This window comes from Myotis daubentonii, chromosome 1 (assembly GCF_963259705.1).
Source record: "Myotis daubentonii chromosome 1, mMyoDau2.1, whole genome shotgun sequence".
Taxonomy (NCBI): Eukaryota; Metazoa; Chordata; class Mammalia; order Chiroptera; family Vespertilionidae; genus Myotis; species Myotis daubentonii.
Genome location: NC_081840.1, coordinates 78,973,922 through 78,989,315, shown reverse-complemented (window position 1 = coordinate 78,989,315; position 15,394 = coordinate 78,973,922). Strand labels below are relative to the sequence as shown.

The following is a 15,394-nucleotide window of genomic DNA, read 5'->3' as shown; positions in this document are numbered from 1 at the left end:
GGTGGGCTGTGCCCACAGCCTCGCTAGGCCCGGGCTGGGGGGCGTGGACCGCTCAGGTCTAGGCCGGTGGCGAAGGCCGTTGGTGCAGCCGGCAAACGCTTCGGGGCGCCCACTAGGTGAGGGCACGGCCGCCGCCCGGGTTCCACGTCCTGGACAGTCACTGGGCGCGCACGCGGGAACTGCTCAAGCCCTCTGCCCAAACCTTCCCGGGGACAGGAGGGCGGCCCGGCGACGACTCTTTTCCCGAAACGACGCCTTGATCTTGATAGCCAGGCCCCGTCCGCAGCCCTGCTCAGGAACCGTCAGCGGGGTTAGTCCCCTTTAACGTCTGGGAAGACGCTTCCAGCCGGGCTGAGGGCCCCGCGGGTGAGAGCGGAAGTGGTAAGACTGACGTGTCTTGGGCTGCTCTCCCGATCGCCAGGAGGGCCCCCGGCCCGGGGAGAGGCAGGCTGAGCCTTGAGCGGTCGCCAGAGCTGGGCCGGGCCTGCCGCTTCACAAAACTCCTGAGCGAGCACTTCGCTGAGCGGAGTGCGGGGTCTCACGTGGTGTGACTGCAGTCGCTACGATCAGGCACAGCGGCGGCCAACCCCATGGAGGTCGGTCCCCAGGTCCTCAGCAGGCCGCCGCTAGCGCGCAGCTCTGGGGCAGACCCCAGCGGGAGCCCAAGGGCAGCTACGGGGCCGCTGAGGCTTCTGGCGCCGCCTCGGCCAGCCCTTCCCGCGCGGTGAGGACCCCGGGACTGCGGCGGGAAGGTGCTGGAGGTGCGAGGCAGCGCGGCGTCGTCATGGCAACGGGCTGGGGCGCGCGGTCGGGAGGGGGGAGGGGGAGGGGGAGCCCGGAGCAGGTGGGCTGCGGGGAGCGGGGGAAGCCCGGGCTGAGGACAAGAGAGCAGAGGTGCAGCCCAGTCTTTGGGATAGAAGCATGGTGTGGCGTAGGGGATCCGGAGATGGCGTTCTGAGAGAAGGTCGGATGCGCCAATGGGAGGAATTCAATCATTGAGCTCTTGACTTGGGGCGTCATGAGTTGATTGCTGGTTTCCATAACCTCAGCACTCTCCCAAACAGGTTCCACTGCCTTAAGGATGACAGTCCTAGGGCCCCCGAGAAGTTGGAGCTGCCAGTGGTTGCCCCTCCTGACGCTGCTGCTGAGCACAACGGGGGTGGCAGGTGTGACACATTACAAAGCCGGCGACCCTGTCATTCTGTATGTCAACAAAGTGGGACCCTACCATAACCCTCAGGAGACTTACCACTACTATCAGCTTCCAGTCTGCTGCCCTGAGAAGATACGGCACAAAAGCCTTAGCCTGGGTGAAGTGCTGGACGGTGACAGAATGGCCGAGTCTTTGTACGAGATTCGCTTTCGGGAGAATGTGGAAAAGAGAATTCTGTGCCACATGCAGCTCAGTTCTGCACAGGTCAGTCCCTCCTCATTGGCTAGAACTTAGCCCTCCCTCCCAGGGACTAATAACAGCGCATCACATTTATGGCTTTCAAAGCATCTTTATGAAAAGATCTGACTTGATTTTAACTACAGCCCCACGTGACAGGCAGGGCAGGTGGTATTATTTGCATTCAGTTGATGAAGGAACATACTTTGCACAGAGGTGACTTTTTCAAGACTACATGGATAGGGAATTGCAGAGCCGATATTGGAGCCCCGGGCTCCTGACTCAAGCTTCTCTCCGGTAGTAAGCTCCCAACTACCACTGCTACAGTTATTTCCGCCCATACTCACCTTTCAGCCCTTCCGTAATGGGCTCCTTTACACTCTACTTAAACGTCCCTGTCGTGCTTTTTTCTTTCTTTTTGTTAATCCTCACTCGGTATTTTTTTCCATTGCTTTTCAGAGACTGGAAAGGAGGGAAGGAAGGAGAGAGAAACATTGATGTAAGAGAGACACACTGACCGGTTGCCTCCTTCACAAACCCTGATGGGGGGCAGGGAGTGAACCACAACCCAGGAATGTGCCCTGAACCAGGAATCGAACCCTTCAATGCGTGGGGTGATGCTCTAACCATTTAGCAACACCAGCCAGGGCTGTCATACTATTTTCTTTAGCAAATCTTATATTTGGACAGTTTTCCTTAATCTACTCTAGACCTTCTTACACCTTGCCTCTCTCCTTTTTCTAGGCCTTAACCCTGTCAAGTCATACTTGCTTTTGGAGAATCACAACATTATAGGGTCTAACCCAGTGGATCAAGACAGGGGGCAATTTTGTCTCCCAAGGGACATTTGGCACTGCCTGGAGATATTTTTGATTGTCATTATCGAGGGATGATACTCTAGTGAGCAGAAGCCAGGGATGATGTACCTTACATCATCCAACAAGAAAGAATTATTCAGCCCTAAATGTCAACAGTGCCAAAGTTGAAAAACCCTTCTCTAACCCTGTGCTAGGGAGGTCTTGTCTGATTCCTGACTTGCTTTTTGTAGGTGGAACAGCTGCGCCAGGCCATCGAGGAATTGTACTATTTTGAATTCGTGGTGGACGACTTGCCACTCCGTGGCTTTGTGGGCTACATGGAGGAGAGTGGCTTCCTGCCTCACAGCCACAAGATAGGACTCTGGACCCATTTGGATTTTCACCTGGAATTCCATGGAGATCGAATTATATTTGCCAATGTCTCAGTGCGGGACGTCAAGCCCCACAGTTTAGATGGGTTACGACCTGATGAGTTCCTGGGCCTCACCCACACGTACAGTGTGCGCTGGTCTGAGACTTCAGTGGAGCGCCGGAGTGACAGGCGCCGTGGTGATGATGGTGGTTTCTTCCCCCGAACACTGGAAATCCATTGGTTATCCATCATCAATTCCATGGTGCTTGTGTTTTTACTGGTGGGTTTCGTGGCCGTCATTCTCATGCGTGTGCTTCGGAATGACCTGGCTCGGTACAACCTGGATGAGGAGACAACCTCCGCAGGTTCTGGTGATGACTTTGACCAAGGTGACAATGGCTGGAAAATCATCCATACAGATGTCTTCCGTTTCCCTCCATACCGTGGTCTGCTCTGCGCTGTGCTTGGTGTGGGTGCCCAGTTCCTGGCCCTTGGCACTGGTGAGGTGATAAAAATTAACCAGGGATATTTCTAAAGGATTAAATCCAAGTAGGTGGTTTGTTCAGAGAGAATCTGCAGATCTAAGGTGAGGGGCAGACTAAGGGTGGGATGGCTCTAGCAAGGATGTGTATATTCTAATTGTGGGTTTTCTGGACGACAGAACTGGGCGATAGTGTTTTGCTGGAGGCCTTGGGTCTGGGAGAAGGGGGCTGATTCCTCTGAAATTGCCAGAAGAAGGATAGGTGAGCCCTAACACGGATTTTCCACTACCACCCTGCAGGCATTATTGTCATGGCGCTGCTCGGCATGTTCAATGTGCACCATCATGGGGCCATTAACTCAGCAGCCATCTTGTTGTATGCCCTGACCTGCTGCATCTCTGGCTATGTGTCCAGCCACTTCTACCGGCAGATCGGAGGCGAGCGTTGGGTGTGGAACATCATTCTTACCACCAGTCTCTTCTCTGGTGAGAATTGCCCTTTCCCTGTTGGGCCAACTTAGGAACTTAGAATACATCATGGAACCTGGGATAGAGTCAGAGGCTCAAAGGGAATGAAAATAGGAAGACAGAAAAACACACAAAACAATTAGAAAACCATTCAAAAGACAAGAATGCATTTATTTTGCATGGTTAAAAATATGAAGCCCTTAAAATGTCCTAGGCAGTGTGGTAAGTATTCAGCATGCTTTCATCTCATTTAATCCTCACAATAACTCTATGAGGTAGTTAATATTACCCCCATTTTTTATTTCAGACAGATTAAGTAGCTTGTCTGAGATTACACTCCTAAAAAGTAGTGAACCAGCCCTAGCTGGTTTGGCTTAGTGGATAAAACGTTGGGCTGTGGACTCAAGGATCCTGGGTTGGATTCGGTCAGGGGCACATGTCTCAGCTGCAGGCTCAATCCCGGCCCTGGTTGAGGCACATGCGGGAGGCAGCCGATCGATGTTTCTGTCTCTTCCTCTCCCTTCCACTCTCTCTAAAAAAAAAAAAAAAAAAAAAAAATCAATGGAAGTATATCTCTGGTGAGGATTAACGAAAAAAAGTAGTGAACCAGCCCTAGTCGGTTTGGCTCAGTGGGTAGCGCGTCAATCTGTGGACTGAAGGGTCCTGGATTCGATTCTGGTCAAGGACACATGCCTGGGTTGCAGCTCAATCCCAACAGGGGGCATGTAGGAGGCAGCCAATCAATAATTCTCTCTCATCATTGATTTTTCTATCTTTCTCCCTTTCCCTTCCTCTCTGAAATCAATAAATATATATATTTTTTAAAAAGTAGTGAACCAGGTTTCAGACCCAAGCATTCCAACTCTAGAGCCTGTAATCTCAACTATTACAGTGAGATAATACCTTGAATTTATTTTTTGATACTCACTTTTTTTGTTTTATTTTATTATTATTTTTTTGTTAAGCCTCACTTAAGGATATTTTTTCATTGATTTTTCAGAGTGGAGGAGGAGAGGTAGAGAGAAACATCAATGTGAGAGACACACATTGATTGGTTGCCTCCCGCATGGGGATCGAGGCTGTAACTGAGGTATATGCCCTTGACCAGAATCAAACCCAGGACCCTTCAGTCCACGGGCCGACACTCTATCCACTGAGCCAAACTGGCTAGGGTTTAATTTTCTTATTTTTGAGGTGGGCTACCGCACTCTAGCCTTCAAGTTGGCGTATCCTTTCAAAGGCAGTAATAATTTGCATTCTAAAACTTTCATGTTCCCAATGCTGAAGGTCTGATTCATATTCCATCACATTTATGGTTGAACCAGGGCTTTCTGAAGGAAAGGAATGTTTCATGTTGGGACTCATTGATGCCACAGCAGGACAGGCCCTTGGGGGGCAGGTGGACTTGTGTCACTCTTAGGTCATTATGTAAAGCTGCCTTGATCCTTAATGATAATGGATGGGAGAGAAGGGGTGTTGGTAAGATAAGGAACAAGGAATGGAATAGGAAAGGGTTGCATCTGCCTGGGAGCAGTCTGGGTGGGTGCCCCAGGGATGTAGCTCCTAATGCTGACCCTCTCTCTGGGGGCCCATCCTTGCAGTGCCTTTCTTCCTGACCTGGAGTGTGGTGAACTCAGTACATTGGGCCAATGGTTCGACCCAGGCTTTGCCAGCCACCACCATCCTGCTGCTTCTGACGGTTTGGCTGCTGGTGGGCTTTCCCCTCACTGTCATTGGTGGTATCTTCGGGAAGAACAATGCTAACCCCTTTGATGCACCTTGTCGCACCAAGAACATCGCCCGGGAAATCCCGCCTCAGCCCTGGTACAAGTCTACTCTCATCCACATGACTGTTGGAGGCTTCCTGCCTTTCAGGTATCCTCCCTTTATCCTATGGCCATCCCTTTCAGGTTTCTGACCTCAGCTTTTCCTTTCCCCACTCACCCTATGCCCTAACCCAATGTCAGTGATAATCTCTGGTTCAGCTGTACCATTAAGAGATCACTAAAGGGTTCCTCCTTTCTCCAAGCAGGACTGAGTTTGAATCAGTACAGATATGAGGTGTCTCACTTGTAAAGCTCTCTACAGAAATTGCTCCTTTCACCCTCTTCCTGATTTCTGACTTTAGTGTTTGCAAATGCTATGTGAGTTAAAGCCCATTTGATTACTCATTCTATTTGTTGAGTACCTCTTAGTGGTGGGCAGATAATACAATGGAAAATAAAACAGTCAAGATCCCTGCTCTCAACCTATCAAAAATGTTCTTAAAATGAAAGCAGCTAATCATACGTAAAAGAATCCCCAACAAACTATGAACTCCAGGGCAAAGTAGATTGGACCCACTTGCCACAAGTGACCCAGTAACATGGAGGGATGATGGCTAGGTTTTGGCCTGGCCACTGTGCTGCCAGTGCACAGCCCTTTAATGCAGTGTCTTGTCTCTTCTCTTCACAGTGCCATCTCTGTGGAGCTGTACTACATCTTTGCCACAGTATGGGGTCGGGAGCAGTACACTTTGTATGGCATCCTCTTCTTTGTCTTTGCCATCCTGCTGAGTGTGGGGGCTTGCATCTCCATTGCGCTCACCTACTTCCAGTTGTCAGGGGAGGATTACCGCTGGTGGTGGCGATCTGTACTGAGCGTTGGCTCCACTGGGCTCTTCATCTTCCTCTACTCAGTCTTCTACTATGCCAGGCGCTCCAACATGTCAGGGCCCGTACAGACAGTGGAATTCTTTGGCTACTCCTTACTCACTGGTTACATCTTCTTCCTCATGCTGGGCACCATCTCCTTTTTTTCTTCCCTAAAGTTCATCCGTTATATCTATGTTAACCTCAAAATGGACTAGTTTTGGGTGGCAAAACTGCTCTTCTCTCCCTTTCTTCACGTTTCGTTTATTTCTTACCAACATCTCTCCTGATTGACTGAATTGTGTGATGGCATTGTTGCCTTTCCCTTTGCCCTTTGCGCCTCCCTTCCCGCGGGAAGTTCCAGAAATTATAAATCTCTATTATATAAGAAGTATATATTTGAACTTTTTAAGTTGCCTTTCATTTTGGTCCTGATTTTTCTTTTTACAATTATCAAAATAAAATTTATTAAGAAAAAGGATCCTGTAGTTGGAAGGTTTGGTCTGGATATAGGAACTCGAGCCCTGGCTTTACAGGCCGCGTTCCTTAGGAAGCCGGGTTGGCCCCGGAATTCACGAAATTCCGTGTTCCACGGAGCTTGGGAACTCTCGGCAGGAGGAACCTACGTCGGCTGGGTGCAGTTTCCGCGGCTCAGCCGCGCTTAGCCCAACGGAAGTGGAGGAGCCTGAGCTCCCGTGGGAAGCAAGTTGAATCACCCTGGCGACGGGAGGGTCGCGGAGCAACGCCCTTTCCGCCGGAAGTGGGTTTCAGAGCCTCCACGTGCAGACCCTCCCACCTCCCGGCCAAGTAACGGCCGCTCGGCTGCTGCCATGGAGCCCGCGGGCCTGGAACAGATCCTGCGGGAGCTATTGCTGCCGGACACCGAGCGCATCCGCCGGGTACAGGGCGGGCGGAGCCAGACCGGGGCGAGCGGGAGGTTTCGGGGAAAACCCGACTCTGACCCCCCGCCTCCCCCAGGCCACCGAACAGCTTCAGACCGCCCTTCGGGACCCCGCCGCACTGCCCGCGCTCTGCGACCTGCTGGCCTCGGCGACCGATCCCCAGGTGAGGCCCCTCCGCTTCCCGCCGAGCTCCCCACTGTGCCCACTGGTCAGGGCCCTGCCCCTGCCCAGACCCTCACGTGCCTGCTTCCTCGTCCCAGATCCGCCAGTTCGCAGCTGTGCTGACCCGCAGACGACTCAACACCCGCTGGCGAAGGCTGGCGGCGGAGCACCGGGAGAGGTGGGCGGGGCGCGGCGCGGCAGGGCGGGGCCCGGCGGGACGGGGCGGGCGGGCAGAGGACCAACCAAACACCTGCCGGCCCCTGTGTTCCAGCCTCAAGTCCCTGGTCCTGACGACCCTCCAGAGAGAGACAGAGTAAGTCCCCCCACCCACGCACCTCCTCCCGGGTCCTGACTGGCCCCAGGCTGACACCCACTCCGGGTTTCTGCCCTCTCTTTCAACTCCAGGCTGGGAGTTGGGGGGCAGGGACTTCAGTTTTAGTCCAAGGGTAGAGCAAGAATTCTAAAGGTGTGTTGAAGACGGAAGTTCTTGAGAATGTGCCTTGATGTTCTGCCGAAGAATGGAACTGAAATTCAGTATGAATGAAGTCAAGCTCACCAGATTATACCCCCACCATGCTGTTGACTCGCCCTGAGCCTCTGTCTTGTGTGTCCCAACCTGGCAAAGACCCTGCGTCCCCACCCGGAAGTTTCTCTCTTGGCCACCCCATGGAGGCTGGGCCAGCATGTGCAGGGGAGGGTATTGGAGGGTGATTGGGGTTGGGGAATCTCTCCTGTTCACAGGCACAATGTGAGCCTTAGCCTGGCCCAGCTCTCAGCCACTATTTTTCGGAAGGAAGGCCTGCAGGCCTGGCCTCAGCTCATGCAGCTTCTTCAGCACAGTACCCACAGTCCCCACGTCCCTGAGAGAGAGGTACTGTCACATGGTTGGCAGGAGGGAGGGGCCAAGAGGCTGGATAGACCACTTACGTTTTTCCCTCTCATCCCCCACTCCTGGACAGATGGGGCTTATGCTGCTAAGTGTAGTGGTGACCTCCCGGCCTGAGGCCTTCCGACTCCACTACCGCGAGCTTCTTCGGCTTCTGAAGGAGACCCTTGGTGAGGCGGGCTCTCCTGGGCTGCTCTTCTACTCTCTGCGCACTCTGACCGCCATGGCCCCTTATCTCGGCCCTGATGACGTGGTGAGATGTGGGCCCTCGCCTTCTCTGGCCCCCTATCGTCAAGCCTTTATGTCCTTACCCTTGCAGGACACAGAGCTACTTTAGATTCTTTCTCTGCCTTTTGTCCTTCCTAACACTTGAGAGGGGAGACTGGGTGGCTATACCTGGGCTGCTCCTGTGTCCAGATTTCAAGGAAGCTGCCAGCTTCTGGGGCCTAAGACGAGGCTGCATCCTGTTTTCTGTGACTCAACTCATCCTTTGTCCTCCAGCTTCTAGCACGGATGTTAGTGCCTAAGCTCATCACGGCCGTGCAGACTCTGATCTCTGTAGATGAGGTGAGGACATTTGGGAGGACCTCTGTTGGAAGGGAAGAGGAGCATCCAGCCTGGTCCACTGAATAATAGTATGGTGACCCTATGACTTGTCTGTCTGTGTGGCAGGCAAAGGCCTGTGAGGCCTTGGAGGCCCTGGATGAATTGCTGGAGTCAGAGATGCCTATCATCAGCCCCCACCTCTCTGAGATCCTCACATTCTGCCTTGGGGTGAGCCTGGGTGGGCATGGCCCCTGCTGCTTGTTCTGGATTTTGTGTGTGTGTGTCTGTTTCTGATTCGCCTTAGTCTCTGGACAGGTGGCTGGAAACGTGGCTCTGGGTGATGCAGTTCGTGTGCGTATTCTCTGCAGCCTCACTTTTTTGGTCAAAGTCAAGAGCAAGGTGAGTGCCCTCTGACACACACAATGCCACCTCCATCCCTCATCTCACTCTTGGTTTTTTTCTACCATCTTGGAGTATCTAAAGTACCGTAGCTAAGATGCTTAAGACTTGGCCTGTCCTCATCCTGGCTCCTGGCTGGGAGATTTGGAATCTCCGGCTAGACCCCTTTCTGGCCTGGAAGGCTAGAATTTGTAATGTGAGTCCATCTGGGGAGCAGATTCTCAGGGACACCTTTCCACCCTCCCTTTCAAGGCCTTACTGAAGAATCGTCTCCTGCCCTCCTTGCTGCACACCCTTTTCCCCATTATGGCTGCCGAGCCCCCCTTGGGCCAGCTGGATCCTGAGGACCGGGATGCAGAGGAGGAAGAACTGGAGATTGGGCTGGTGGGAGAGACACCCAAGCACTTTGCTGTACAGGTGGGATGTGAGACAAAGGGGGCGGGGGGCAGGGTCTTAGGTGGCTGTGGGAGGTTGGGGGGCAGAGATGGAGTCCAGCCAAGTTTCCCTGTCGTTTTTTAGGTTGTGGACATGTTGGCACTACATTTGCCCCCTGAGAAGCTCTTTACCCCGCTGGTAAGTGTGGCTCCATTCTTTTGGTGCCCCAGTGCCCCTACCCCCAGGAGTGCCTAGTCCCCCAAGGCGGAGGAGATTTAGGCACTAATGGGTGTGGAGGGCCTGTTGCCACAGGAATGGGCAGGCTTGTGCTGGGGTTTCAGGAGACTGTCCTGTGCTCCCTTAGATGCCCATGCTGGAAGAGGCCTTGCGGAGTGAGAACCCATACCAGCGCAAGGCTGGGCTCCTGGTACTGGCTGTGCTGTCTGATGGAGCTAGCGACCACATCAGGCAGAGGTGTTTATTTCCATCTTACAGTGAGGGTAGACCATGGGAAGGAAGACCACGTGGCCCATGGTAGTCCTGGTCTATGCTTGTCATTCGTGCCTTATTATCAGTAATGTCTACCCTCTAATCTCAGAAGTATTCTGAATTGAAAAATAAATTGCTGTCCCAGCTACAGGGACCAGGGGGTGGTACCTACCATCCAATGATGGAAAAACCCTTGGTTTTCCCAGGGGAAACAGGAGAACAGCTCAGCCTAGACCCCTCAGAATATGTTCTCTTGTCCTGCCTCATCCAGACTGCTGCTTCCACTACTGCAGATTGTGTGCAAGGGCCTAGAGGACCCGTCGCAAGTTGTGCGTAATGCTGCACTGTTTACCCTGGGCCAGTTCTCAGAGAACCTACAGGTCAGCGGGGCTGCATGTGGATAGCCACTCGTCCCGGGGACTAGCCTCATGTCTTCTGCCTTTGGCACTTAGGTATAGGTACGTGCTCTGCGGTTGAGCTGACTCAGGACTCGCTCTCTCCCACAGCCTCAAATCAGCAGCTATTCACGGGAGGTGATGCCACTGCTCCTTGCCTACCTGAAGTCGGTGTCTCCTGGGCATACACACCATCTAGCCAGGGCTTGCTATGCCCTTGAGAATTTCGTGGAGAACCTAGGTAGTGATGGCAGTTGGGGGTTCGAGGTAGGGGACAAAGCTATAGCTTTGGCTGAAGTAGGGCAGGATATGCCACTCCTAGAACTGCTGCCTGTGGTGGGGAAAAGGGTGTGGCAGAGCTACAAGGAGTGTCAGCCTAGAACCAGTTGGACGCCCGGAAGGGGAGACCCGGTTTGGTTGTGAGCGGGGTGGCCTTTCCCACAGGGCCGAAAGTGCAGCCCTACCTCCCGGAGCTTATGGAATGTATGCTGCATCCTCTGAGCAACCCCAGCAGCCCCCGGGCCAAGGAGCTGGCTGTGAGCGCCCTGGGGGCCATTGGTGAGGAGAAGGAGGCAGGAAAGAGGGCGCGGGTTCACCCAGAAAGCCTGTAGCCGTTGATCCCGGAACCCCCCACATCCCACACCTGATTCTGTTCTTCAGCCACGGCTGCCCAGGCCTCCCTGCTGCCCTACTTCCCCACCGTCATGGAGCACCTGCGGGACTTCCTGATGATAGGCCATGAGGACTTTCAGCCTTTGCGGATCCAGAGCCTGGGTGAGGAAGGGGCTCCCAGGCAGGGTTCCCGGTGCCAGGGAAGGGCTGGTGCTCACCTGGTGTTCACAGAGGTCTCCCCAGGGCAGCCCAGGTGTCTTCCCGCTCGTTGAAGAAGGCATTCCCGTTGTATCTAAGAGTAGGTGGGATTTCTGAATTACCTCCAACTGCCATCTTTGGTCCCAGGCCTTGGCCATGCATTCCTCTGACCAGCTCCACATCCCAGTACTAACCAAGTCTTTGCCCCCACAGAGACACTGGGGGTGCTGGCACGAGCAGTGGGGGAGCCCATGAGGCCCCTGGCTGAGGAATGCTGCCAGCTGGGGCTTGGCCTATGTGACCAGGTAGACGACCCTGACTTGCGGCGCTGCACGTGAGTGAGCCCTCATTTGTCCCCACTCCAGACCTCAGTCCTCTGGTTCTGGACCATAGGTTTCCCCTGGCTCCCCCATCCTGTCTGGCTGTAGTAGGCAGGACTGTACAGCTTCCACCTGCCTCCACCAGGTACAGCCTGTTTGCAGCTTTATCGGGGCTGATGGGTGAGCGCCTGGCACCCTACCTGCCACAAATCACCAGACTCATGCTGTTGTCACTGCGTTCCACTGAGGGCATTGTGGTGAGCGGAATGGGAGGGCTAGGTGGTTGGGGAAGGCTGGCCGGAGGGTGAGATTTATCTCCTTACACCAGCTGAGGCAAAATCCCTGCTGTGTGTGCCTCTTCTGTCCAGCCTCAGTACGACAGCAGCAGCTCCTTTCTTCTGTTTGATGATGAGAGTGATGGAGAGGAAGAGGAGGAACTCATGGATGAGGACGAGGAAGAGGAGGATGACTCAGAGATCTCAGGGTGCGGAGGGGTGCCATTGTAGGAATGGTTAGAGGAATTCTAGCTTTGGACAAGGGGCCAGTGCCAGACCTGCTCCTGCTGGTGCCTGATCACTGCTAACGCCCCACCTTACTCTAGGTACAGTGTGGAAAATGCCTTTTTTGATGAGAAGGAAGACACCTGTGCTGCCCTGGGGGAGATCTCTGTGAACACCAGGTGAGTATCGGCCCTTCCCTGGCACTGGGTACCCTGCCTGGGAGCCTCTTCCTCATGGCCATGTGTCTGTTCACAGTGTGGCCTTCCTTCCCTACATGGAGAGTGTCTTTGAAGAAGTACTTAAACTTCTGGAGGTGAGTGGACAGTGGGTGAAGTGGGTGGGGACTGAGAGTTAGGGGCCCTGTGTTCCCCCTGCACAGAGCAGGCACATGCCACTTCTCATCCTGCAGTGCCCTCACCTGAATGTGCGAAAGGCAGCCCATGAGGCTCTGGGACAGTTCTGCTGTGCGGTGCACAAGACCTCTCAAAGCTTCTCAGAACCCAATACTGCTGGTGAGAAGGGTGCCGGGGCCAGGCTGGGGCCTGTGGTACCAGAGGTTGGGGGGTAGAGGGGCAGGGCCTGACCAGGACTTCAGCCAATCATATCCTCAGCTCTGCAGATCATCCTGGGCCAGGTGGTACCGTCCTACATGCAGGCAGTATACGGGGAGCGGGAGCGCCAAGTGGTGATGGCTGTGCTGGAGGCCCTGACTGGGGTGCTGCGCAGCTGTGGGAGCCTCACATTGCAGCCCCCCGGGCGCCTTGCTGAGCTCTGCAACATGCTCAAGGCTGTGCTGCAGAGGAAGGTGAGCAAGGCAGTGGGGGCTGCAGGATGAAGAGGTGGCCCAGCCCCAGGTGGGGATGGTCAGAGACTGCAAGTCCAGCTCCCCATGCCCTCACCCAATGGAGAGGGGAAGGGACAAGAAAGCTCAGGCTGAGCTGAGCTACCTCGTCCTACAGACAGCCTGTCAGGACACTGAGGAGGAGGAGGAGGACGAGGACCAGGTGAGAGCTATGGATGCAAACTGTGAGACCAGGTAATTTGGTATTCTCCACAGGGGAGGGTGGACAGTGCACTTGGACTTGGCCTAGGGGAGCCAGGGCTACTAAAAGATTGGTAATGGTTCTGAGTGATACAACCCTGCTCCCACTCAGGCAGTGGGGATTCAAGGAAGGCTTCCTGGAGTGGGGGATTCAGGGCGGGCTTGGATTGGTAGGTGAGAGTAGGAGGGCCAAGAAAAAAAGCTGGGCTACAAACAAGCCCAGCCTGGGAGGGGCCAGTCCTTTCACAGGGACCACCTTCAGCAGTGGAGGAGCATGGTGGGAGGTGCCACAGTCTCAGAGCTGGCCCTGGTGCTCTGGCCCCACAGGCTGAATACGATGCCATGTTGCTAGAGTACGCCGGTGAGGCCATTCCTGCCCTGGCAGCTGCAGCAGGGGGAGACGCTTTTGCCCCCTTCTTCGCTGGGTTCTTGCCATTATTGCTCTGCAAGACAGTGAGTGCTCAAACCCCATTCTGCCCAACGCCCCCATTCTGTCTCAGTCCCAGGCTGATTTGCACTCCTCCCGTCAGAAACAGGGCTGCACAGTGGCAGAGAAGTCCTTTGCAGTGGGGACGCTGGCGGAGTCCATTCAGGGCCTGGGTGCTGCCTCAGCCCAGTTTGTGTCCCGCCTGCTCCCCGTGCTGCTGAACGCCGCCCGGGAGACAGACCCCGAAGTGCGGAGCAATGCCATCTTTGGACTGGGCGTGTTGGCTGAGCATGGGGGCCGTCCTGCCCAGGAGTATCCTCAGCTTCCAAAAGTGGCTGGGGTGGCGTTGGGGGAGTGTCCCTGGGCTTGGGGATGAGAGTGCCTTTTCCTTGACTTCGGATCAGATACTTCTCCAAGCTGGTGGGGCTCCTGTTGCCCCTCCTGGCACGGGAGCGCCATAATCGTGTCCATGATAACATTTGTGGGGCGCTGGCCCGCCTACTGATGGCCAGTCCCACAAGGAAACCAGAGCCCCAGGTGAGGGGTAGGGGCATTGGGCAGTGGTAGGAAGCTGAGGAGGGTGCAGGGCAAGAGACCAAAGCCATCTGTCTGTCCAGGTGCTGGCTGCTCTGCTGCACGCCCTGCCACTGAAGGAGGACTTGGAGGAGTGGGCCACCATAGGACACCTCTTCAGCTTCCTGCACCAGAGCAGCCCTGAGCAGGTAACCCCAGTGCTGGAGCGTCAGGGGTCTTAATGCTCCCTTCTCAGTGACAGGCAGAGTTGGCCTCAGCTGTAGGTGATGCAGAGTGGTGGTTTAAGCTGCCCTTTGACACTCCATTTTCTGCTTTCTCATTGATCTGCAAGGATTGATAGCCAGGCCTGTCATGAAGAGGAAGTGCTTCCTCTCCACGTAGCCTTTTTCCTCAGAGAGCCTCCACCTCTGGTCTGATCCAGAAGTCACACTTGACTAGGCTGGTTTCCTAGAACAGGGCTCTTTCAGGCTGTGCTTCATGGAGCTTGGGTACCAGTCTGGGCCGCTCATCATCCAGTCCAGTTCTGTTGGATTTGAATGCACCAAGTTGCTAGGTTTGGACTGATGTCCTAGTGTTCCTGTGTCTTTCCCCTTTAGATATTGTGTTGGTAGAGCTCCTGGGTGTTTGGGCTTTTGATCTTGAGGCCATGATTTCAATCATCTTTAATCACAATTCCCTAATCCTCCCCACTCCCCACCCCTGAAATTATCATCATAGTGTTTCATGGGTCCTTCTCATGCTTTACAATTATCTTGGGTTCTTGTGAATTAGTGTCGGGCTCCAGCAGCCCTGGTGGGAGAAAGACTGTCTCTCCTTGGCCCCTAACACCCACCCCAGTCCTGGGGCTCAGGGTGCTGCTGCCCAAGTCGGCCCTTCTTTTTCCACAGGTTGTAGATGTGGCTCCTGAGCTCCTGCGCATCTGCAGCCTCATTCAGACTGATGACAAGATCCCACCAGGTGAGGGTGGCCTTCATGGGCAGGACGGGGAGGCAAGGAGCAGCAAGGCTCAGAGGGTCTGGGGCATCTAGGGGTTGGGGGCCAGTCCTCCCTGGATCTCTCTCTTTACCCCTCCCAGACACCAAGGCCACACTGCTGCTGCTCCTGACATTCTTGGCCGAACAGCACGCCGACAGCTTCCATACTGCACTGGGCTCACTGCCTGGGGACAAGGCTCAGGAGCTCCAGGCCATCCTGGGCCTCATCTAGCCTGTGGGCTGCAGCTGGGCCAGAGAGAACAGCCTGCCTGGGCCCCAAGACTACCTCTCAGCCCAGTTCCACCTCATGCCTTACCAGATCCTGGGGCCCCAGCCCTGCTTACTGTCTGCCTTATGGAGCTGTCCCTGGGGCGTGATCTGCTATGCTGTGGGACAATACAAATTGACCTGCGACAACATATTGTAATAAAGGCAGTTCATTTTCTGCTTAAACAGTAGCTCTGCTCTGAGAGCAGGAAGAACAAAGGTGACTT

The 15,394-nt window shown here is 54.5% G+C and overlaps 2 protein-coding genes and 1 long non-coding RNA gene across 7 annotated transcripts; 2 read left to right on the top strand and 1 right to left on the bottom strand.

The window, feature by feature from the left end:
• Window positions 1-259: 259 nt before the first annotated feature.
• TM9SF1 (transmembrane 9 superfamily member 1) lies at window positions 260-6,620 on the top strand. Of its 3 annotated transcripts, none has more exons than XM_059708740.1 (6): window positions 260-381; window positions 1,065-1,417; window positions 2,439-3,060; window positions 3,342-3,527; window positions 5,111-5,384; window positions 5,964-6,620. In XM_059708740.1, exons 2-6 carry the CDS (start codon window positions 1,082-1,084, stop codon window positions 6,355-6,357), a joined length of 1,812 nt encoding a protein of 603 aa, XP_059564723.1. In that variant the 5' UTR covers window positions 260-381; window positions 1,065-1,081; the 3' UTR covers window positions 6,358-6,620. The 3 variants fall into 3 exon arrangements, with proteins under 3 accessions (XP_059564723.1, XP_059564732.1, XP_059564740.1); XM_059708749.1 differs by lacking the exon at window positions 260-381 and adding an exon at window positions 585-724; XM_059708757.1 differs by lacking the exon at window positions 260-381 and adding an exon at window positions 619-761.
• On the bottom strand, window positions 3,660-7,386 carry LOC132240989 (uncharacterized). Its single transcript, XR_009454440.1, has 2 exons — window positions 7,281-7,386; window positions 3,660-4,037 (listed from the first exon to the last, which is right to left on the bottom strand). It is a non-coding gene; the product is annotated as an uncharacterized LOC132240989 (long non-coding RNA).
• On the top strand, window positions 6,752-15,353 carry IPO4 (importin 4). Of its 3 annotated transcripts, XM_059708706.1 has the most exons (30): window positions 6,752-7,038; window positions 7,118-7,204; window positions 7,302-7,381; window positions 7,475-7,516; window positions 7,945-8,074; window positions 8,163-8,342; window positions 8,591-8,656; window positions 8,762-8,863; window positions 8,951-9,034; window positions 9,287-9,451; window positions 9,554-9,607; window positions 9,774-9,883; window positions 10,170-10,278; window positions 10,405-10,534; window positions 10,738-10,851; window positions 10,954-11,067; window positions 11,317-11,437; window positions 11,569-11,680; window positions 11,792-11,907; window positions 12,025-12,102; window positions 12,179-12,236; window positions 12,333-12,435; window positions 12,535-12,728; window positions 12,883-12,927; window positions 13,293-13,418; window positions 13,496-13,704; window positions 13,797-13,929; window positions 14,010-14,114; window positions 14,814-14,883; window positions 15,002-15,353. In XM_059708706.1, exons 1-30 carry the CDS (start codon window positions 6,970-6,972, stop codon window positions 15,130-15,132), a joined length of 3,237 nt encoding a protein of 1,078 aa, XP_059564689.1. In that variant the 5' UTR covers window positions 6,752-6,969; the 3' UTR covers window positions 15,133-15,353. The 3 variants fall into 3 exon arrangements, with proteins under 3 accessions (XP_059564689.1, XP_059564700.1, XP_059564709.1); XM_059708717.1 differs by lacking the exon at window positions 13,293-13,418; XM_059708726.1 differs by lacking the exons at window positions 6,752-7,038; window positions 7,118-7,204; window positions 7,302-7,381; window positions 7,475-7,516 and adding an exon at window positions 7,658-7,748.
• The last annotated feature ends 41 nt before the right edge of the window (window positions 15,354-15,394 follow it).